The 24,541-nt window shown below is 46.0% G+C and overlaps 1 protein-coding gene across 2 annotated transcripts in view; it reads right to left on the reverse strand.

Annotated features, from left to right (window-relative positions):
- NAPA (NSF attachment protein alpha) overlaps positions 1-10,283 on the reverse strand; it is a 177,913-nt gene extending 167,630 nt beyond the window's left edge. The window contains exon 1 of one of the 2 annotated variants that reach the window (XM_069207500.1): positions 9,987-10,283. In XM_069207500.1, the coding sequence (XP_069063601.1) occupies positions 9,987-10,114 (128 nt within the window). In that variant the 5' untranslated portion in view covers positions 10,115-10,283. Of the gene's footprint in view, positions 1-9,531; positions 9,725-9,986 lie in introns of those variants that run through there. The other variant, XM_069207501.1, reaches the window with a different exon arrangement.
- Positions 10,284-24,541: the final 14,258 nt, after the last annotated feature.

Genomic DNA, 24,541 nt, shown 5'->3' on the forward strand with positions numbered 1-24,541 from the left:
CAACCCTTTATACCCACTCGATTTTCATATAATTCCATCCCAGAGAGACAAGAATTGTCTTCTATGTTGCCACGGAAAGCCCTACTTCCTTCTGTCCTACTCTCTCCATTTCAGAGGAGGTTAACAGATTATTAGATTTTGTAGTCGTGATCGACCCTCAAAATATGGATTCAAGATGAAGATCTAAACAACATTTAACTAATTTTACATTATAAGATACAACAATTCTATACTGCGCTAACTGTGATGGGCGTGGGCGGAACATGTGCCTAACTAAAGTGAAATGGTTGTTCACATTTGAAGAAATATTATTACTGCCTATGTCTTAAACACTCAAACTCCTGTTGCTAAGAACAAATGACCTTTAACAAGATAGGGCAACTCGGGAATAAAATACACAGAATCCAGTAAACAATCCATCGGACCACTAAGGGCTGAAATGCCATTGACAACTTAGTGGACTCATGAGACTGTAATACTGTGCCACCAGATCAACGCTTTTTCCTGGTCTCGCTATCCCACAAATACGAGTCCCTCTTCTTTCACTTACAATATGAAAGACACTTATGTGTGGATTACATATTCACCATCACTGAGCACTGTGCTGCTTAACTCTATTGCATTCATTCGAATTACTACTGTCAACGATTTGTAATTTTGTGTTTGAATGCACACTACTGTACACTAGGCTACCTCGATCCACTGTAAATCATAACGAGCCACCCGGAAGTGCATGTACAGGACTCCAACAGCCGCCCTACAGGTAACGAAAGACAATTTAGAGGATAAAACTGTTTTGGATTAAATGTCTATTTAGACAATTAGTTAGTAAAATGAATCCAAATGTCACCTTAAATACAAATAAAGCTAAATCCCCATTCATAGAGACTTTTTTTTTTTTTACTAACAAGGGATGAAGTCCAAGGTCAGTTGTCATTTTCCATTTAACACTTGTGCAACAGAAAAACATGGTGGCTGGGCAAGTCAGAATTTCATGTCTTAGAAATCAAGGTTTTAAAAACATATGATGCTGAAGGTGCAATAGTAAACACTATAACGACGTATGGGTTATTTTAAATGTAACGAACATGAACAATTTCAGATAAGAAGCCATATATTTTAATGAAACCATAGGATTTACATCAAGCATTACTAGCATAATCTCAACCCTCATTTGGCAGTCCACCAAATTAGTCATGCATAAAAATAAAATCTGATTTGCCTACAGTGGTTCTAGTGAGGCCTACTGAAGACTAAGGGCCTAAATTACGACCTTGGCAGAGGGCATTACTCCGTCTAAAATGTGACGAATATCCCGTCTGCTAGGTTACAAGTTTCATAGGATATAATAGAACTTGTAATACGGCGGCGGGATATCCGTCACATTTGGGATGCAGTAATCCAGTCTGCCAAGGTCGTAATCAGGCCCTTAGTTTCTAAATACGTATCTTTCCAAGTGATAAGGGCAGGGATGAATATTTCAAATCCTAGCAGGAAAAGGACCTCAATTTCGAGCCCATCCGTGATTCACATGCAGACCACAATAAATATGCATCGGATATACGGTACATTTGGCCCACTTATTTCAGAGTTTTGAATCTCCTTCTAATATCTACAAATCTATTGTGAAGCCAGTTAGACAAAGAGTGCATAACCTTTAATAATGTATCACCTGCTATCTTCTGCCAAGAGGTTAATCCAAGCTCAAACGTCAGTCTGAATCATAACATTTGGCAGAAGGCACAAGACGTGCTTCCACATATGCTCCTTAATGGTCTCCCATTAAACCACTGGATCACAAGATAAAGATTCTGTACCACAGACAGACAATGAAGGCACTTTGCTTTCAAAAGCTGTCATTAGTGGAACCAGCAGTAACTCGTCCTATGCAAAATTAAACCTCACTAAAAGAGCCAGCACATACTGCCCTTTTTGACACCAACTAGAGATGTTCAGACCTAGTGAACAACGTTGTGAAGGATACACCTAGTTATCTGTACAAACGTATCCATTCCACTGTAAAGTAAGTCTGCAAAGGTTCCAATTTCCTCTGGAGGCATATGGGAAGTTATTCCATGTATATGTCACCCTCATATAGCACAATAAAACATGAGCCCCCCTGCTTTAGGTGAGGGCTTTGGTTCACAATGTTTGGATGGGGATCTGTTAAATGCAAAGCAAATCGTTTCTGGGTCAAGATACAGTCTCGTTTAAGGCCATACTGAAACTCACTATCATGTGACGGGTGGCTGATTAGATCTCTCTCGACGTGTGTCTAATCGGAAGTATGGGGGGCTGAGAGGAGACCTGGAGCCATACTGTAATTCAGTCATTTCTTCCACAGATGTGCTCGGTCGACCAAAACAAAAGTTGCACTGCAACCGAGGGGCCATCAACTGAACTAGGCCCAAAAGAACAGTCACTGCACCCCAAATACCTAAAGACGTGATTTAGAGGTAGGAACTTCAAAATGCTCGTTAAATAAACTACAAAACTTGGGGAAACTTTTCAAACAGATCATAGGGTACAGCAAAATAATGTTTTCTATCAAGCTGGTCTCTTCTAAACATTTAAACTACACAAATGGAGTACGTTAAACCAGTGTATTAAATGGTGTATATATAGAAGCATTAGTACTCTCTATCTAGATTACCTTTTTTGCTACTGAGAAATGTTGCTATTTACTTAAAAATAGATGGCAGCAGAGCAGGGAATTAAATGTACTCTCCATTTCCAATTAAAGTAGTGCAGGAACTTAGTAACGGACTATACCTGCACATTTAAATCACTGGGTTAAACGCACGGGAATTGAACAAATGGTACAGCCCTAATTGCATTATAGGCATACGTCAAAAGACCGTCTACCCATGTGCCTTATGTTTCACTGTCATTGTTTAAAAAAAACAGACTTGCTATGTATGTGGTATCGGCACTTGATCACGGGGCAAAAAGAAACTGCTCGTTGGCACGAAGAGAAGCCAAGCCAGTTAGAACCATCGTACAAGTGACATGAAAGCAACAGCACGAAATGGGAGATGAAGGGGATGCCACTGTCTCGAAAAGTTTGGAACATAAAGTACAAATGCGGTCAAAGATGATAAATACCGATAGGACACTGCCGGGTGTTACCAACAGCCAATGCTTGAAAGGGAAAGATAAAAAGTCATTAGAAATACTGCAAATATCCCCTTCCATTTCAAACAGAAACTGACAGTGCAAACCTAATAAATGGACTGCCAAACTCCTCCGGGGTCGTGTGAGGCCCCACTATACGAGGTGGAAGAGAAGGATGAGGCGCAGCGAGAGAAGCATAAGAGACAATAAAAAGTAAACGAGAAGCAGGAAGATGACCAAATGCAAGCAGTAGACCATATACCACAACAGACTAAAAATGTCAAATATCGTAGGAAACAAGTAGGAGGTGATATTACGAGAGACATGCGGAGAAAACTCCAAGAGGCATTGAGGATGGTGAGAGACTAGCACAAAAGTGCAGGCAAGAATGAGAAACCAACACCACAGAAAGGGAAAAGCAGTACAATAAAAAAGTAGCGTACCCGACAAAATAACGACCGGAAGGAAAACGTCACGAGTAAGATCAAAAGAATGACACAGATAGACAGGCTCGGTAGGGTGACCACCTGGCATTGAGGAAAACTCTGGACAGGACTGTAAAAAATTCAGGACAAAGGGTCAAAATTCAGGACAAAAATTCAGGACAAAGGGTAAAAATTCAGGACAAAAATTCAAGAACAAACATCAGTCTTACAGACACACGCAGGAGAGGCCATGCCTCACTGTGTTATCAGTGCATTTATTTACTTTTTTTAACACAGCACTATTTATTCACTGTGGTCTTTTTGAGATTGCCTCCTGGTATGCTACTTGCAGGTGTCACATTACGTCCTTGTTCAGTAGTAAATTAATGCACTTCAGTACTGCGGCAAGGCCATCACCTCTTCCCAAATCTACCCAATCTTTCTTGAAGAGAAAGTAACAGCAACATTTTGATTATGTTTCTGAATATTTTAAAACTCCTAGCAAACAGTTTGGGAAACATTAAGGTAATTAACCTTACTCTAGTTTAACAAAAACATCTGGCTTACCCCAACCGTCCATGGACTTTAAACCTAAAAAAAATGTAAAGAGACAGGGCAGATGGTGTGGGCGACTGTCTCACATCTAAGTCAGGATGTGAGGGTCCCACAACTTGTCTGTAGTCTCACAGCACTAGAGTGTATGTCTGGGACTCTACATTTATCTCAGAAATGGGAGCCTGGACTACCAATCGAAGATATTAATAGAGGAGAATGAAATCGAGATCAAATAGGAGATCCACAGCAAGTGATTCAAAGGGTTGTTGCTAAGAAGTGGATAAATAAGAAAGAGAAGAACAAGGTGGGACAATTCCTAAAATCAGACAAGATGGGTCCACCAAGACTATTGGAAGGTATTGGGTACCTGGGGACTTGTCTCTGCACACAGGAGAGAAACAGAAGAGGCACTGTCAAGTGGTTGAACAAGCTGCACCCATTCACCTTGGCAAACTCTTCTGGTGGAATGGTACGCTGTTTGTGCTTATGAAGGGTGAGCAGGGGCTAGATTTGCTGTGCATTCAAAGAACAAAGTCAATTGTCAGGCTTTGTCTTCGTGGGAACTTAGTGTTTACTTTTCTTTCTCTGACTTCAAAGTGGGAGGATTTATGAGACAATCTTGCTGGATGCTAGGGTTCGGAAAGAGTTTTTTCTATCACATGACAACATTTAAATAAACTTCAGGGTATATCACAATTAGGAGATCAAATGAAGCACATTTGTGTTAATTCTGGACTGTGCTGGAAACTAATACCTTTATACGATTAAAACAAATCATTGCATTAGGTGATGCAATTTTCATACATCATCGTCTGTGCACAGTATAGTTTGATTTGAAAAACTGTATATCTGTGCAATGTAATGGTAATTTCAATAATAAAAAAGTGTTGTCTGTAATGGCAGTGTGTTACCACACTATGCATACTCCACTCTGCTCTGCACCACTCCACACCATTGCACCCTACTCTTTATCACTCCACTTTACGCCACTGCACTGCACTCCTCTCCATCCTGAACCACTTCACATTATGCCACTGCCCTCTAAGCTACTTCACACTGCCACTGCCCTCTAAGCTACTTCACACTATGACTCTCTAATCTACTCTGTACCACTCTATGCCAATGCACTTTACGCCTCCCACTGCACTCTACTCCTTTGCATGCTATACCACTCCAGTCTGGGTAACACCATTCTAGTCCGCACAACTCCACTCTATGCCACTCTGCAACACTGCACTGTACGCCATTGCAATCTATGTTAATACACTCTATGCTGGTGCACTTTACTCTATAACAGCCAACTCCATGCCCCCGCACTCTACATCAATACACTGTACGTCACTCTAATTTACTCTGCACCTCTGCACTCTATGCGATGGCACTCTACACCACTTTACTCTATGCCATCACACTCTATGCAACTCCACTCTACCCTGCACCTCTCCACTCTAAGCCACTTCACTCTACTGTGAAACAATCTACTTTATGCCAATGCACTCTATGCCACTGCACTCCACCCTGCACTTCTCCACTCTATGCAACGGCACTCTACTCTGAAACAATCTATTCTAAGCCACTGCAATCTATGCCACACTGACCACTGCACTCTAGTTCAATGCACTCTACACCACTTCACGCTGACACTCTACAACACTGCACTGGCCACCACTATATTCTACACCACTGTACTCTGTACTACTACAATCTGCACCAATACACTCTATGCCACTGCACTCTACACCAGTGCACTCTAAACAACAGCACTGTATGCCACTGCCCTTTACTCTGCACCACAGTACTATATGGCACTGTTCTCTGTACCACTCTACACCACTGCACTGACACTCTACAACACTGCACTCTACACCACTCTACTCTGTACTGCTGCATTCCGTGCCACTGCACGCTATGCCACTGCACTGTGCATCACTGCACTCTACGCCACTGCACTCTAGGCACTATACTCTACTCTGCACTGCACCACTCTACAATACTCTACTCTGCGCCACTCTATGCCACTGCACTCTATGCCACGAGTCCACTCTGCACTCTATGACAAACTGCACCAGTCTGCATTACTGCACTGCCATTCAATTGTATGGCACTCTACTCCACTGCACTCTATGCTACTCTACCCCATGCCACTGCACTCTAAACAACTGCACTGTACACCACTGCCCTCTACTCTGCACCACTGTACTCTACGCCACTGCTCTCTGTGCCACTCTACATCACTGCACTGACACTCTACTCTGCAACATTGCACTCTCTGCCACTGTATTGTACACCAATCTACTCTGTACTACTGCATTCTACGCTACTGCACTCTATGCCACTGCACTTCATGCCACTCTACTCTGCAAACTCCACTCTACGCGACTGCACTCTACAGCACTATACTCTACTCTGCAGTGTACCACTCTACACTACGCCACTGCACTCTCTGCCACGCAAGTGTACTCTATGCCACTGCACCACTCTACACTACTGCACTCTCTGCCACTCTAATCCACTGCACTCTGTCACTCTACTCTGTCCCACGCCACGCCACTCAAGGCACTCTATGGCAATGCACTCTACACAACTGCACTGGTCCCCACTGTACTCTGCACCACTACGCTACTGCTCCTATACCACTCTACTCCACTCCACACTACTATGCCACTAACTTTTAGCCATGCTGAACAGCAGCCACTCTGGTGTATAACATGGCTAAAACACATTAGCAAAGCCAAAAACTCTTTCGTAGACGAGACCTATTGGCTTTGCCAATGTTTGTCAGTACTATAAGGTACTGATGTCCCTGAAAGAACTGTGAATGTGTAAGTCCTTATTTTAAACATGCATTCGATGCCTTGTCAGGGATAGTAAGCACTATATAAGTACAGTTACATCATAATATAGGCTGCTACAAAATGCGCAAATACATTTCGGTTAAATTTAAAAAAGTGCTTCTTAAATACAGATTTGAATAATATGCAGTTTATACATACAGTGAGTGCAGAATTATTAGGCAAATGAGTATTTTGACCACATCATCCTCTTTATGCATGTTGTCTTACTCCAAGCTGTATAGGCTCGAAAGCCTACTACCAATTAAGCATATTAGGTGATGTGCATCTCTGTAATAAGAAGGGGTGTGGTCTAATGACATCAACACCCTATATCAGGTGTGCATAATTATTAGGCAACTTCCTTTCCTTTGGCAAAATGGGTCAAAAGAAGGACTTGACAGGCTCAGAAAAGTCAAAAATAGTGAGATATCTTGCAGAGGGATGAAGCACTCTTAAAATTGCAAAGCTTCTGAAGCGTGATCATCGAACAATCAAGCGTTTCATTCAAAATAGTCAACAGGGTCGCAAGAAGCGTGTGGAAAAACCAAGGCGCAAAATAACTGCCCATGAACTGAGAAAAGTCAAGCGTGCAGCTGCCACGATGCCACTTGCCACCAGTTTGGCCATATTTCAGAGCTGCAACATCACTGGAGTGCCCAAAAGCACAAGGTGTGCAATACTCAGAGACATGGCCAAGGTAAGAAAGGCTGAAAGACGACCACCACTGAACAAGACACACAAGCTGAAACGTCAAGACTGGGCCAAGAAATATCTCAAGACTGATTTTTCTAAGGTTTTATGGACTGATGAAATGAGAGTGAGTCTTGATGGGCCAGATGGATGGGCCCGTGGCTGGATTGGTAAAGGGCAGAGAGCTCCAGTCCGACTCAGACGCCAACAAGGTGGAGGTGGAGTACTGGTTTGGGCTGGTATCATCAAAGATGAGCTTGTGGGGCCTTTTCGGGTTGAGGAAGGAGTCAAGCTCAACTCCCAGTCCTACTGCCAGTTCCTGGAAGACACCTTCTTCAAGCAGTGGTACAGGAAGAAGTCTGCATCCTTCAAGAAAAACATGATTTTCATGCAGGACAATGCTCCATCACACGCGTCCAAGTACTCCACAGCGTGGCTGGCAAGAAAGGGTATAAAAGAAGGAAATCTAATGACATGGCCTCCTTGTTCACCTGATCTGAACCCCATTGAGAACCTGTGGTCCATCATCAAATGTGAGATTTACAAGGAGGGAAAACAGTACACCTCTCTGAACAGTGTCTGGGAGGCTGTGGTTGCTGCTGCACGCAATGTTGATGGTGAACAGATCAAAACACTGACAGAATCCATGGATGGCAGGCTTTTGAGTGTCCTTGCAAAGAAAGGTGGCTATATTGGTCACTGATTTTTTTTGTTTTGTTTTTGAATGTCAGAAATGTATATTTGTGAATGTTGAGATGTTATATTGGTTTCACTGGTAATAATAAATAATTGAAATGGGTATATATTTTTTTTTGTTGAGTTGCCTAATAATTATGCACAGTAATAGTCACCTGCACACACAGATATCCCCCTAACATAGCTAAAACTAAAAACAAACTAAAAACTACTTCCAAAAATATTCAGCTTTGATATTAATGAGTTTTTTGGGTTCATTGAGAACATGGTTGTTGTTCAATAATAAAATTAATCCTCAAAAATACAACTTGCCTAATAATTCTGCACTCCCTGTAGTACTAACATTTTTTATAACACTCCATTAAAACCACTCACTCCACAGCTCACCTTGGAACACCCTTAAGGTACCTCTCTAAAAGAAAATGTATTTGCCATCATAAAGCTTCCAGTGACTCCTTTGGTGAAAATCAATGCAGGTTTTCAATCCCCTTTGCATTTGCAGATTGCCCACATTATCTGTCAGTCCCTTCCTCCCTCCGAGCACAGGAGACTCCCTGCCTTTCAGTCCAGCTGCGGAAACTGACCTGCCCGTAATTTAGCCCTGCCATCCGTTGTCCTTTTGGTGAAAGGCTAAAATTACGGACAAATGCCGTCCGTTAAGCTTTTCATCACGGACGGCAGGGCAAAATTACGGGCAGTCCGTAAAATTTACGGACGGATTGTCACCCTAGGGCTCGGGTGTACAAACTGAGGTGGGGGAGGGGGTGGAACCACAACAGAAAGAAAAGGTGGAAGCAGTATAAACAAAGTGTGTCCTGGTAAGTAAAAATATCCCTACATTCAACTCGACCCTGAAACACCCCCTTTCACCATTCTCCTTTCCGCACTCTGTTGCTCACTCCAGGCGGCATCCTCCCATACTCGACCTCTATCCTGCCCCCATCACAATCTCTACTCTAGGTCGGTTTCCATCCTCATCCCTTACCCTAGCCTCCTCATTATGGCTCTACCATGCTCACTGACCCATACCCATCCTGTCTCCTCTACATGCCGTCAGTCTGCTACTCTACTCGTCCCTTCCAAAGTCCTCTCGCTCCTTCCTGTTACCTCTTTATCTCCACCTCTGTCCTATTCTTCGTTTCCCTCTTGCCCAACGCCATCCTTTCTGCCCTCCTCCCAAATCCCTCACGTTCCCCTTGGAATTCTAACATCCTCACCCGAAGAGGCCACTGAAGAAGGACTTGGAAGAACGCAGCTTGGAATCTGCTTCAGCCAAAAGCGCCAGCGCCTCTTTCTCTTTAGCCGAGGTATCCATGGCTGTTTCAGTGCACCACCAAACAGCAGGGATGACAAGCACCAAGCCGATTGCGTCACTTCCGCCTTCCACTGACAGTACAGACACCTTTTTTCGAAATGCTCATGCGCAGATGAAACTCATTTGGACGAGCCCACTGTTCTGTCATGTGATAGTCACAACATAAAACGCATGCGCAGAAGAACTGGGAGACGGTCAATGTATCCTGGCGGAAGAATACCCAACAACTGTACCTTTCCCCTGAAAGCGCCGTTTATCACCAAGTCGGAGCTCATAAAGCAAAAGCTAAGACTGCAGCTGTTTATTTTGCCCAAAAAATCGGAATCCCACTCCACATTGATTAGAAAAACGACTCACCGGATTCGCCGCCGTCTTACCGGCATGTTTAGTTGGTTCTCCCGATTGCAGTGCAAGAAATAATAAACGTGACCGTGCGTCATAATCAGCGTGGTCCTGTACGACAACATTCGGCGTGGGATCGTCATAGTCGGCACTGTATGCTGGAGTTCCGTAGTTCCGTTTCATACCTGTCAACTCACCCGTATTTTACGGGTGTCGCCCTTTTTTCGTGTCCATTCCCAATGTAAAGGTGGACCGAAACCCCACGTAGCCTCAACAGAACGACTCGACACCAGTGTATATCACACAAGAACTGCCGGGTCAGCAGCCCCCAACTGTATTTATAAACTTGGCAAATGCCCGCCCTCGCGCGGCAACAAAATATAGTATAGCCCGAGTGGCTGTCTACATCCCTAAAGGACTTTATTCAAAATAACAAAAAAAAGACTGAGTCAGCAACCAACCACTTGGGGGGAGGGGGGCAAATGAGAAAGAGAGAGAGATAGCACAGGAGCTAGAAAAAGGAAAACTAATGAAAATCAAAGATTTAACAGATGAGCGTTCCTGGTCGTCAGACCATCACGTCGGGACACTTCACCTCCTTCTCTGGTTATCTCCAAGTCTTCTCATCTACTAGTCTCTTTAGTAGGCAAAGTCTCTGAGTCTCTGGCTGGGGGCAGAGTTAGGCCTGAGGTGATATCTCTCACTCTGACCATTCAACACCACATCTCTGACTTCATCTGCTTGCCACTCCGATGTGGGACGTGGTGCCTCTTGACTACCAATCTCTCTTCCGTCTCACCCCCTTCTTCTCCTTCTTCATCTCTGGCCTCCATGGGCACACCCACTCGTTTGAAGTGCAAAATGTTTCTTGTCACCTGCCTTTCTCCACGGCAGGCTGTCACCATGGACCCCCGGATTCTCGCAACCTTCCACACCTCGGGTTCGTACGGGGGTCTAAAACTTCTCTCCAGGATGTCGGTTTCTCACAACTACCCAGTCACGTACCTGAAGGTCTAGGAATCGTGTTCTCCTATTGGCAGTTGCCTTGTCATTGGTCTGCATCCGGCATTGTTGTGTAGCTTCCACATTTAGTTCAGGGGGCTCCCACTGAGAGCCAGCTGGGATACAGTCATGCAGTCTGCTGGGTTATTCGCCCCAGGGCCTTGAACATCAGAGCGGCTGGGGCACACCCAGTGGTGCTGTGAGGCGTTTGTCAACAGGCTCTCAGGAATTGTTGAATGCCACTTTCTACATCTTCGCCTCTTTCTACCCCTATTCTCAACACTCGGTTAAAGATCCGCAAAAATCTTTCTACATCGCCATTGGCCTGTGGCCAGTATGGTGTGATTTTGCGGTGGAGTATTGCAAGTCCGTCCAGGAAGGTCTTGAAGTCCTGCCCCTGAAATGGGGGACCATTATCTGTCCGGATTTCATCTGGGAGCCCAAATGTCGCAAAAGTCCTCTTCAGCACTGGTTTAACGCTCGCAAAAGAGGTGGAGGCCACTATTTTAACCACAGGAAATTTCGTGTATGAGTCAGTCAGAACTGCCATTAGCTTCCCGTCGGGGAAACTTCCAAAATCTATACTTCATTTTGACCACGGCTTTCGACTGAGAGGTTCGGTGACTACTGGATTAGTGGGCTGTTCAATGGATGTAATTATGCAGGAGTGGCAATTTCCTACGAGTGTGTCTACCTTTGTGTTCATGCCTGGAAACCACACCTTAGCTCGGAGGCGCGCCTTTGTCTTGGCTGCTCCTTGATGGCCCTGATGAGCTAACTCCACCACCCGATCCCACAGGCTGCGTGGAATCACTATTTTTTTGTCTTCTCAGAAGGAGACCGTCGCACCGACTGACAACTCATCTTTCACTTTCCACATCCCTTGCATGGCCGCCCTCCCTTCGGCATCTTAGGTCTTCGACCCCTATAGGAAGTGTTTCCACCGGCTCTGGCTCAGAGTGTCTTTAGCTCGATTAATGACCAGATCCTTTTCTGAAGCATCCGCTATCGCTGACACTGTTAGGGCCACAGGGCAAGCCGCCTGTACCACCATGTTGATGAAGCTCTCAACTTTCTCCTCTTCGTCATCTTGAGATGTGCCCAGTGGTGTTGTCGGGGGATGCCTTGAGAGGTAGTCTGCTGGGTTATTCGCCCCAGGGCGGTAGATAACTTTAAAGTGGTAGGGTTGGAGCAGGACAGCCCACCTTTGTTGTCTTTGACAACTTGAAATTCATGGCCATAGAGGTACAGGTGGAAGTGTTTGCACGCCCACCGAATCGCCAGTGCCGCCGATAGGGCCCTGCTGGCATATGCCAAAGGGGCCCATTCTTGGTGATGCTGCTCCTGCAACAGAACCGCCCCCAACCCCACGGGGCTCGCATCTACCACCACTTCCGTCCGCTTCTCGGGGTGGAAATACGCCATGGTCACCTTGTCTAGCAGCACCCCTTTTACCTCCTGGAAAGCTGTGTCTGCTTTGGGGCTCCATTCCTACTTGCGATTAATTTTTGTGAGCAGTCAAAGTGGTTCTGCCGTTGTGGCTAGTTGGGGAATGAATCAGCCACAGTATGTTGCCATTCCCAGGAAACTCCTGACTTCTGTCGCACTTCGAGGAGTTGGTGCCTGTCGAATGGCTTCTACCTTCTTTGGGTCAACTTGCAACTTGTCCTTCGAGAAGATGTACCTGAAGAAGTTGATCAATGTCTGATAGAATGCACATTTTCTCCTGTGAAGGGTGAGGCCCGCATCAGAGAGTCTCTGCAGCGTGGCTCTCAGACGGCGATGATGTTCCTGACGAGTCTCTGAGAAGATCAGGATGTCGTCGCTCAAGTTGATCACACCTGCCAGGCCTGAAAGCGCCTCTCTTATGGTGTTCTGGAACACTTCCGCCGCTGACGACACCCCAAAACTCAGCCTTCGGAAGCGTCACAACCCCACGCTGGTAGAGAATGTGGTGATATTCCGGCTATCAGGGTCCAACTCCAACTGATGATAGCCAGAATTTAAGTCTAACTTGGCAAACCATTAGACTCCATTCAGGTCTGCAATGATATTGTCCATTGTGGGCGTAATATGCCGCTCTCTCTTAATAGCCCGATTGGGTAGACGCATGTCCACACAGGCGGATGGCCCCCGGTTGTTTAGGCTTGGGTGCAATCACCAGTGGCGAGACGCAGGGGGTGGATCTGTCTACCTTTTCAATCACCCCTTGGCTCTCCAGCATCTGTAGTTCTTTCTCAACTGCTGGCCTCAGATGAAAGGGCACTCTCTGGTGTCGAAGCCCCACTGGTGTCACGTCTGGTTCGATATGTAGCTTGACTTGTTTGTCTTTGAGCTTTCCCAACCCTGTGAACAGCTGGGGAAGCTCGCTGAGGAGGGACTCTGTGTGCGACTCGTGCACTTGGCGTGCGAAGAAAACAAGCTCAAGGTCTTCGACAATGTGGCACCCTAGCAGAGTGCCACGGTCTCCTTTGACTACATAGAATTTGGCTTTGGTTTTGTGTTCTTCAGTGGTAACGGACACCTCTATAGTGCCCTGCTGCGGAAGAGGATCGTGGCCTCCATATGTGTAGATTTTTGTGTTGCTGGGCGACAGACGTGGTTTGGGAGATAGTTGTTGGTACAGTGTGTTGTCCATCATATTGACCGACGTGCCTGTGTCAATGAGCACGGTGGCAGGGGTGTCGTTTATCCTGACTGTGCTCATGGGCGGTGGTCGCCGCTAGTGTCATCTCCATCCTGTGAATGAAATAACAAAAATGTCCTCTTCCTCGTCTTATGTAGACATTCTTGTGTCCACTTCTCTTTGGGGTGTACAGTCCTCTTTTTCTATGTTCTTTACAGTGACCGCCTTCCCTTTGAATTCTCTTTTTGTCTTCCTCTTCCTATCCGGCACATTTTGGCAAAATGGTTCCCTTTTCTGCATTTGTTGCAGACTTTGCCTCTCGGAGGGCATCCGCCCTGTGGCTTGTGTTCGTACCCACAGCTGCCACATGTCCCATCTCCTTGTTTGGAGGTGCTCGGCTGCCACCCAGGGTTTTTTGTGGGTGTGGACGGCATCTACCTGCTCTTCTTTTAAAGTGGGTTTTCGAGGAGCCGGTGTCGCTAACATGGCTTGTCCCTTCACAGCCGCTATGGCATCCGCGCGGACAGCGGAGAGTTCATGGGATCGCGCCAGAATCAAGATTTCGTCGAGGGAGATGCCAGGCTGCCGCATTATAGGTTTTCGCAGCATGTTTAAACGGCACCCTTGGATGGTTTGTGCCCTTCTTCCTTCATGTTGGTTGAGGCCTACGCACGTGCTGGCAAGTTTTCTCATTCTAGCGTAGAACATGTCTACAGACTCTACCTCCGTCTGCTGGGCTTGACGCAGTTTGAACCTTCCATAATCAGGATTTAGCTGAGGGTCGAAGTGTTTGTTTAGTGCTGCCACTCCAGCATCAAAATCTGCTATGTCCCCTGTGTTGGAGAGTGAGTCAAACAACTCGTGAAGTTCATTGTCTCTCATGTGCAGCATCAGCGACCTGCATACTGTGCCATCTGTTTCCCTCATTGCGCAGAAATAGTTCTCTAGGCGGCCAAGCCAAAGGTGCCACCGTGGTGTTGCTGTGGCAGGGTCTGCTAGTTGGCTGAATGGGGGCAGCGCTGCCACTGACGAGTGAGCCCCTGCAGGAGTATGTGTGGGCTGCTGCTCCCTACTCTGCTGCGGTGGGCTAATTTTCCAATGTCACTTGATCAAATCCTTCCTAAAGGGTATGTATTTTTCTATTGTTTTGTCTGCTTCGACCTTGGCTGGGTCGAGCCTTTCTCTCTCTGTTTTTTTTTTCTTTTGTCTGCCCAGCACAGCAGAGACAACCCACGTGTAATGGCTTCACCTTGTGTGAGGTTTTATTTACATGTATTATTTGTGTTTGTCTCTTACTTGGTGTGCACACGTGTTCCAACTTCTGCAGTATACTCCGCAAGGTTTTTTTTTTTTTTTTGACCAGACACCGTAGTGGACGCCCTTTTGGGTCCTCGCGTCCAACCGGCCTGGATTGACACGGCCGTGTCACTCACCGCCTTTCGATCATGGCCTCCTGCCCTTGACCAGCACACCTTAGCACACGCGCCTCGCCCAACTTGGCGAGCATAGTTTTCCTGGAGCGGCCGGGTGACATGCAGGTGAGTCCCTGCACCTGTCGCCTTCCTGCGTTAGCAGCTGCATTGCACACGCACTCTTAGGGTGGCAGGTAGGCAGTGGTGCCGGCGGAGGGGAAGTGCGGTCGGAGCACTCCCCGCCTGCTTAACGGAGATTGTACTTTTTTTTTTCGGTCCTGCCTCATCGCCACTGTAAAGGGGAAACCCCACGTAGCCTCAACAGAACGACTCAACACCAGTGTATGTCAGACAAGGACTGCCGGGTCGGCAGCCCCAACTTTGTTTATATATTTGGGAAAATGTCTGCCTTCGCGGGGCAACAAAGTATAGTAGCGCCAAAGTGGCTGTCTACGCCCAACTCGCCTAATGGAATTACCCTCTTACACTCTTGACTTAACCCATATTTTTTATTCAAGAGGGTTTATGGCTATAAATTTTTAGATGGGGAGGAGTTTTAGCTGCCAGGTTTTCAGGTAGCTCATGTATGACATTCCTTTGTTTCTGTCTATTTATGAGTGACAATGTACTGCTAAATGTGTGGCATCTCGAGTGATATTTTATCGCGGGTAAAATCAAGCAATGATGTCCATGAAAACATAAATATTAATAATGACCCAATTTTGATTAACGAGAAACTATAAAAAGACATTGGTTCTGCTGCAGTGCCCCTGGAATGGAAGGTCACTTACTTGGTGGCTAATGGGCTTGGTTAGTGGCCAGATTTTTAAGACCAAAAACCGTGAAGTTTCAAGAAAAATATAAGTAGGTCTACACTTTCAAATCGCAGAGTGTGCAGAATGACAAAAAATTTCGCTCACCAACGTAGCAAAGACAGACACTGTGGCACTTAGGGGCATACACTAAATATAACTATTACACAGAGAATCATAAGTGTTAATTAAAATTGATTTCTGGAAAGATTGGTACCTATTCCTGCACTGGAATTCATACAAGCTTGTTCACTAGTGCATAGCAAAAGATCCCGGGACATGTGCTTAATTTACTGAAATCTCCAGGGACAGATAACCAAAAACTGGGACTGTCCGGGTAAATCCGGGATGCCCTGGTCATCCTACACTTGGGGGAGAAATCTGTGTGCAATCATGTCACGGGTTTGACTCATCGTTAAATAGCACAGAGGTTTAATATGCCTGTTGCATGAAAAACAGAGTCAATTAGCTGTTGTTTTAAGAGGCCTCAAAGACCTGGACATAATACTAAAAAGGACTTTAAACAAAATGGATTTTTTTTGTAACATGATTTTTCTGCCTTTGTTAACATTAATTGCACAGCACAACAGGTCACAGAGTTGTAGTTTATTCAGACAGTATAGCATTTTATTGCTTGTGCTTGCACAGACTCGTGTTACCTCAGGTGAAAAATTAAAATCCTTGAATTATAGCTCACCGAGTTATGACCCGGCAACAAACCGCTGCATGCAAACTGAAAGACATAGATGTAGTGGGGCAGTTTGTGTCAGCACTTGCCCTCTGGTTCTGAAATTGGGGGGTGCCATCCAATCATACTGTATGACCCAAGCAAGGCTACCAGGAGGGAAATAAGTCCACTGCCTGAGTGTGAAATGCAGCACTTGTAATCACACAGCAGGTAATGATCCCAGGGTGGCAAGGCAACACCTGTGAGTCAGGTCATTCAGCACGGTGTCCATGGAATGGTGAGGCATCCTGGCTGACTTCTTTCCCCAGACCAGAGTTCCGTCTGCAGATGTCAAGTTTTTAATTTCCTAGAGTAGTGTGAGATGAAGCATGAGCAAGAGTGAGTTGAGATGAAAACTAGGAAAGGTGGAGGTAAGAAGGGAGTTATTGAACAGGCAGCCTGACAGATGGAATATGGAAGATTGCTTTCAGAGAAGCAATCTTCAGACATTACAAGGTAATGAATGGCTTTACTACAGAGTGCGTTTACCATGCATTGCATATACAACACAAGTCTTTATAACAAATTTGTCTTTATAATGCATGCCTTTAAATCACAAGGTAAGTGTATGTGGCTATGTAAAGTAAGTGTCTCTCTATCTAATATATATATATATATATATATATAACCTAGTGGCCGTTCCCACTAGGTAGTTATAGTTAGGACCTAGTTTCTGTATAAAAAGCATTTTTCTACTTGCCTGTATCTTTGGCGCCTCTTGACGAATCTTTCCAAAACTTTATAAAACAACTTGCCAGTCACGTCAGCTGCTGTCAGGAAGGTTTTGGGGTAATCTGTCCATGGGGGGCCGAGAAAAAGGGGGCTATCCCAAAACACTTTTTCCCCATTCATTTTTCCATAGTGATTTTGAACAGCGATAGCGCCGAAACTACTGGATGGAATTACACCAAATTCAGCAGAAAGGTAGGTCCTGGTCCAGAAAGCAACCTATTTCGTTTTGGTGTAAATCCGTTAAGTAGTTTTAGAGAAATTAAAGAAAATTCAAATTTGTATATGCATAGCGGTCTTGTATAGTTGAAGTGGTGCACTCTGCTATCGGTGCTGGCAAGCAGGGGTAGACCGGTGTCCCTTGCTTAATTATTTCCAAAAACGACCAAAGTCACTGCCGCGCTCCAGTTCACACAAATCATAGTCATTTATTTATTGAGAGCAAACACCAACTCGTTTCAAGTATAAATGACTAGGATTTGTGTGAAGTGGAGTGAGGCAGTGACTTTGGTCATTTTCAGAATTATTATATATATAAATATATATATGTATATAGATATTCATATATGTATACTTAGGGTTTGAGGTGGGCAGGGGTAAAAGGTGGTTAGGATGTTTTTAGAGATTAGGGCCCATATTTATACTTTTTTAGCGCCGCTTTTTGATGCAAAAACGGCGCAAACTTACAAAATACAATTGTATTTTGCAAGTTTGCGCCGTTTTTGCGTCAAAAAATGACGCAAATGCGGCGCTAAAAAAGTATGAATATGAGCCTCGGGGTGGGTAGAGGTATGGGGTGGTAAAGGTAAATTCAATAAATGGTGGTTTTCCTGCCAATTGAAAAAATGTATATATATACACACACCTATATAGGGTATATAGAGATTTCCTTATGTATACTTATCTTTTGTTGTAAAGGCATATGTATGGAAAAGGCTTGCGTTGTACAGGAAATGCATGGTAATGGATGCATGTAAAGGCAAGTGTGGTAAATGCATGAATTGGTAAGTCATACTGCAGTCAGAGAATGTTTGAAGTAGGTGGGATGGTGGGGGAGGTATAGCAGACGATCAGAGAGAGGGTGAGTCAAGAGATTGCTACAATTAGTTGTCAAAGATAAGGGTGAAGATTGTATGGGAGCGAACTGAGAGAACTCCAGACAGCTGGTCTAACGGAGCAGGAGATGGAAGTGATAATGAGAGAGTTGGGAGGGAAAATGGGAAATTGTAGACAAACATGAAATATGGAGAGAAAAATTTTAGCAAATTACAGTGATGAAGTTAGAAGTAACTGACAAATTCTGAAGCCAAATCGAGCGAAGGACGTGCAGAGAAACGAGAAAGAAGAGAGAGAATCCATCTGATACAGAGGTGAGAGAATAAGAGGGAATTATGAGGGGAAATATATGAACAATAGTAATGAGAACTGATTGTGGGAGGGAACAGGAAATAGAACTGTGAGAATAAGAGAGAGAGTTGGTTATAAAAGTGTGGTTCAGAGGTGAACTGGGAGAGAAGAACACGTCACAGGGTCATGTAAAAAACTTACGTTGATGAATATGACATGAAAGGTTGAAGGTTAGAAGAACATGGGGAAGGAAGGGTATAAGATGATAGCAGCTATGGAGGTTAGTGGGTTCTTGAGGCAGAGCTGTGAGAGGTAGAGATGGGAATGAAAGAGACATGGGATGATATGATAAAGGTATCAATTGCATATCTATTTTATTAATGTTGCACTAATTGTAGAATTTGCACCTTTAGTGATGTACTTTCTGTTACAGGCTCAAAAGACAACAAGGCATCACTGCCGGGAAGACATCTCGGACGGGACATATTATGTCACTTCCTGTGATGTCACCGGGTTCAAAGGACATGTGATGTCACTTCCTCTACCCCTGGCATCTTGGTGAATCGATGTTTATGAATGCTTAGTGCTTGCACAGCCTGTCTATGGATTGTGAATATGTGAAAGGATTGAAATAAGAAAACAAGTTCATCACACACTCTGCATGCAGACCGACAGATCCACCTTGTGTTGCTGACATATGTATATTGCCTGTCAGCAGCACAGGCATGGAGAATATAAACATAGGAAATAACGGATCTCTCATCTGTTTACATTTCTGCGATCCAAGCTGTGTAATGCAGCTTCTTCCCTGTCTTTCCTTTTGCTAGTGTGGCATACACTACAAAGACTCTGGCTGGATGAGCCTGATTGAAATAACCAGAACTGGGTCCATAAACGACTGTTGGAATATAAAATCAATCTTTGTATTTGATTAGCTAAAACCTTGCAAAAAGGGACAGTTACAATTCACAAAATTCATAAGAAAAGAAGACTCTGATACGACGCAACAAGCATATATGTCAAAGAGCATAGTCCTGACTAAGGATTAGCTGGGGCTGGTGACGTGGGACTGGGGGCTTCCCCATGACCTGGTTTAAAGTGCTGGCATGCAATTCAGTGCCCTGAGTTTTGAAAGGACGCGTACATGTCTTCGTGTCATACGGGGGCCCGTGTCTTGAAGGATGTTGATATGTAAAAGCTTTTCCTTGGATTACACCCTACCCCGCTCGTAACCACTTAATCGGGGATACCTGTAAGAACCAAAGATGACTTAAAGTGCGGACATGCAGCAGCTCGTTAAAGAGCGTGTGTGCTACCTAACAATTACCGGGCAGTTAAATTAACTATTGCCCACCCCAGGACCTATTTTGAAGTGCACATGGTCGAATAAAGATCGATGCTACTTCTTAATAGGAGTTATCCTGCTAACACCGTGACCCACTTAAACCGTTTACTCAGGAATACCTGAAGGAGGCGACTGTGAATTAAGGTGCACGCTGGCAACTGCTATTTGATGTGCATAGGTCCTATCTGATAGTTACCAAGCATATAACTTCACTAGCGACCCCCCCTCTGGGACCTAGGCTAAAGTGCAAATGGCCAAAAAGTTAGAAGTAAACATACAAAGAAGGGTAATCACAATTTCAAATGAGTTAAAACATCACACCACTATTATCAAAAACCGGCAGGGAACTTTGTCGTAAAGTCCATGGTGCCAGGGCCAGTATAGCACAAGGTTTGAAAGAAAGGCTAAACTCCAGCTAGCAGCCTGGCCGAAGAGTTTCACACTTTTGGTGGTGGCTTTTCCAGGGAACCCTGGGGCCCTTACAACCCTAGGATTTGGGGTTGAAGCTGAGTTTCACCAGAGAGGGATACGCAGCTTCCAGGGAGTCCAAGGTTTGAAAGGATGGAAGAATGTGGCCATCCCCCGGTTGATGAACAGTTTCAGTGGGTCACAATGCACTCGTTTACTTGTTTCGTTCAAATGTGTTTTAAAATTTCATGAAGCGGAATTCAATATAGGGTCGCCTGGCTCTAGGTAGGATATAATAAAGTGCCTACAAGTGCAGATTCTTTTGCTTTTGAAGAAAGACTGAAGGGCGAGCCTCCTCTCCGTGGCAAGCTGGGGGCAGGTGCAAGTTAGGTGCACAAGATTCTTTTGACTATTGGATTACAAAATTACTCTCCGTAGCTAAAATGTGATTGAAACGTTCAGCTGTTGAGCTAAGGTTTGTCTGCTAGAATCTGGGGGTCCCACGCCAGTGGTAAGGAGGACATTATTCTGTACTCCAGAGATGACCGATCCACCTTCCAACTTGTCTTGCTGAGTTTGTGATCAGAACCTGCAGACAGTTGAGAGAGTGGGAGGAGAAGCTGCCTTGGAGCTTATCTTGAAGAGAGGAGCTGATTGTCTTCTGAGGAGGGGCACTGGAGGTGCCTTGCATGAGGAAGACGTTGTTTATAAAATGAGGACAGTAAAGGAGTTGAGGACATGGAACTGCGACAGGCGCTGTAGCCTGGGGAGGACCTTCACCACTCACTATGACAGGTAAGATCCGGATAACAAGAAGTGTCCCTGCGAGTACTGTGCCCTGTAACTGTCTGCGATCAATGAGCATACCTGAAGGTCAAGGAACTGTAAAGTGGATAATCCCAGTGGCAGAAGAGCTACCATTCCTCGTTGATGCTGTCACTCAGCTGGTCCTGTCCCATCCTGACACTTGGTTCACTCTGAGTGCTCGCGCAGTGTGTGAGGCGAGAGGCGTTTCCGGTTCCGGGTCCCAGGTTCCAGGTCAGCAGCGCTGTGCCAGCGCCGAAGCGCTGAAGCAGAGCGGAGCCGCACACAGCTCGCCACCCGCACCAGTGAGCCTCCCAGTGCTCCTGGCCAGTGCTCCTAGCCTCCGGCCTCACGGGATCGCCCTGTCCATAGCTCGCCTGTCAGCGGAGCTGCCATCGGTGCTCCCAGCACCCTGACAGCGTGCGCTGAGGACAGCGTCCCCCCTCCCCTCCCCCCCTCTGCGGACCCCCGCGGAAGCGGCCCGATCGCGGGTGTGGCTTGCGGGGGGCATAGGGGCATAGGGGCTCCTTTTCCTATAAATCTTTGGGTGACAAGAAAGGATCCCTCAAGGATGGCACACCGGGCATCAGGCATCAGGCTTCAGGACACAGACTACCGGCCTTCTGCTCCAGGTGCTGCCTGTGACGTGACCTCCAGCAAGAGGCAAGTGAGCAGCAGAGGGTGAAGGGGCAAAGGGGCCAAGGGGGGCAAGGAGGGCAACAGGGAGTAGGGAAGCTGGTCCAGGTTCTGGTATTGGTCCCACTGCCAGGGCGCGCAGCACCCCCCACCCCGACCCACCCTGGTAGATCCACCAGGCAGTTCGTGGCCTCAGCCCCCCCCCCCCCCCTTTTGCCCTGCTTCTCCACCCGCCCTTGCACCTTGCCCAGGGCAGCAAGGGCCAGGAGCGGAAGGGACCAACACGGCCCAATAAGGACTGGCACGGTCCAGCATCTCCGGACTCCAGGACCTCAAAAGCTCCAAATTCCCCTGAGGGTGATCGTACACTCAGATATCAACATCCGTTAGAGCCTCTTTTAGGAGGACGGCACTCCTAACTGCCTCAAAACAACAAGGCTCAACAAGGCCCTTCTCCCTCACTCCAACAGCCCGCCCAAAATCATCCTGCTCTAAGGCAGCAAAACATACCGATCATGAGATCAGGCAAAGCACGAGGCAGTACTACCAACCGTCCAACAAAACAAGGAAAGAGAAAAAGGAAGGGAGACCTGGTTCTGGATGAAGCAACCCCAAAAAGGAGAGCAAGCAGCGAACAGGATCTCCCCCACCCCCTCCCATGCAGGAGGCAAAACCTAACAAAGGGCACACGCGGGGGAGGCGACCAAAATTCCAGCATGGGAGAAACAATCTGGGGAGAGCCCGGCTTTTGGAAACCGGCGACCCCGCCGGAGGGGGTTCCAGAGACCGTAGCCTCTCCCAAGCATCACAAGATAACCGATTATTTCCCTACTGCTGGTACCATCGCCACCAGAAAAAGGATCGACTCCCTGGCTCCAACCCAAACAAGTTTTGGGGAAATAACCTCACCCAGCCAAGACCGGCAACAGCAAGGAAGCAGCGAAAAGAAACCCAGAATGAATTCTCCTCCTCCCCCCCCCCCATCGCCAACAGTAGTGATCAGGAAAAATTACTCTACGAAAGTAGACGCATCAAGTATAGTTCAGGACAATGCGATGCCAGCTACCCCTTCACCAGGATCCCTCTACAATCCTAGGCAAGACTTAACTCTATGTAATAAACCCCTAGACGCCACTAAGTACCAATGGACATCTAGTCCAGCGAAACTACCCATCCTGGACTCAGAACTGGTAGCAATCGCAGAACATTTAGAACAAGAATCTCAGGAAGGTGGCTCATTCTGTCAAAGTCCAAAACTTCACTCATTCCCAATGTATAACTGTGAAAAAGAAGAACAGGACCTCTGGGGTATAGAACAGGTCATCACAAATGGGCCAGTAAAAGCAGAAATAGTGACAGCTGCACAGAACGTCCCCCATAAAACAACAATAAACAAAGTACTATCAAGTGGTAACCAAGAGCCCAACTTAAAGTCACAAGCCCCTGTGGCAGCCAGGTCAGATGAAATGTGGGCTGCAATCCTAAACTCAATGCAAGCAACGGTCATGGCGCTGCAATTTCATTCAAATAAAATGGACATTCAAGTTGACTTGCTAAACACCCTGGCAGTATTTGTCTCCGGGATTGACAGTAAGTTGGAAAAATTAAACGCACTTATAACAAGGGCGCAAGTCACTCACTCTAATGACCATACAATTTGTTCCTGTAAAGAGGTAGTAGAAAAGATATCTCAACTGCCGCAAATCTTAGAGGGAATACTTCAAGAAATCCGCTCCACCCGGAAGGATGAACATACATGGCCTAAACCACTCGTCACCATGCTAAAATCTACTCCGAGGGAGCAGAAACAAAAAGAGCAGCAGCCCCTTTCCTCCCTAGCGCCTGCCTCATCGATTTTTAGTGAGGAGAGAATATTGGCTGACAGCCGCCAACTAGCAAGTGCCCAAAGGGAACCCATGGTGAATCATCCTCCGCTACAGTCCATCAATAAGCCTGGGAACCCTGAGTTTCCCACAACCCGGACCCTCTCAAAAAGAGAACGAAAGCGGGCACGGAAGGGAAGGAAGTCCGCCCAACCCCATCAACTCAACTCATCAAAGGATCCATCTAAAGACCAGGCGACGTCAAATGGAGGGTATAATAGAGACATTACTACCCACACAAGTACAAGCTCTAACACAATAATAGATATGACAACACTCCCCGCCACAGCAGACATCACCCACTCAACAAGGTGGGTGAAGCGATTGGCACCATAACGAACTTAAGACCAAGCCCCACAAGGGACCAGCAGAGCACAAAACCAAAACCCATTACGCCTGCGCTGCCTCCCCAACTAACAGTGGTCAATATGGGCAGCAAGTCTGCCATTAGTCAGAGGGAAGATGGCTATATGGAGCAAGACCCGCGCATAGAGCAAAATCAGTCACGTATAACAGACACGAATACCCTCCAGTTATTCTGGATTCCAGAATTCACCTCCAGGTCCCCCACAGATGTTCTTAATCGCTCTTCGATTTTAAGAATCATAAAAGCCTTACCGGATCTTCAGTTTGTAGCCTCGGAGGACCTCGCAGCTATAAAATTTATCCAAGCAAGAGGCAACCAACACACGGATCCAACACTCACCATCTTCTCAGCACCAGATATCCCAAAGCGGATCTTGAAAAGAAAGGACCTATTGAAAGACTTGGGCATTGAGGTAACCACCTACAAAGGAGACCGCTATCCAACTCCGTTACTAGCCTCACAATACCTGGGA

The sequence above is a fragment of the Pleurodeles waltl genome, chromosome 9 (genome assembly GCF_031143425.1).
Source record: "Pleurodeles waltl isolate 20211129_DDA chromosome 9, aPleWal1.hap1.20221129, whole genome shotgun sequence".
Classification (NCBI taxonomy): Eukaryota; Metazoa; Chordata; class Amphibia; order Caudata; family Salamandridae; genus Pleurodeles; species Pleurodeles waltl.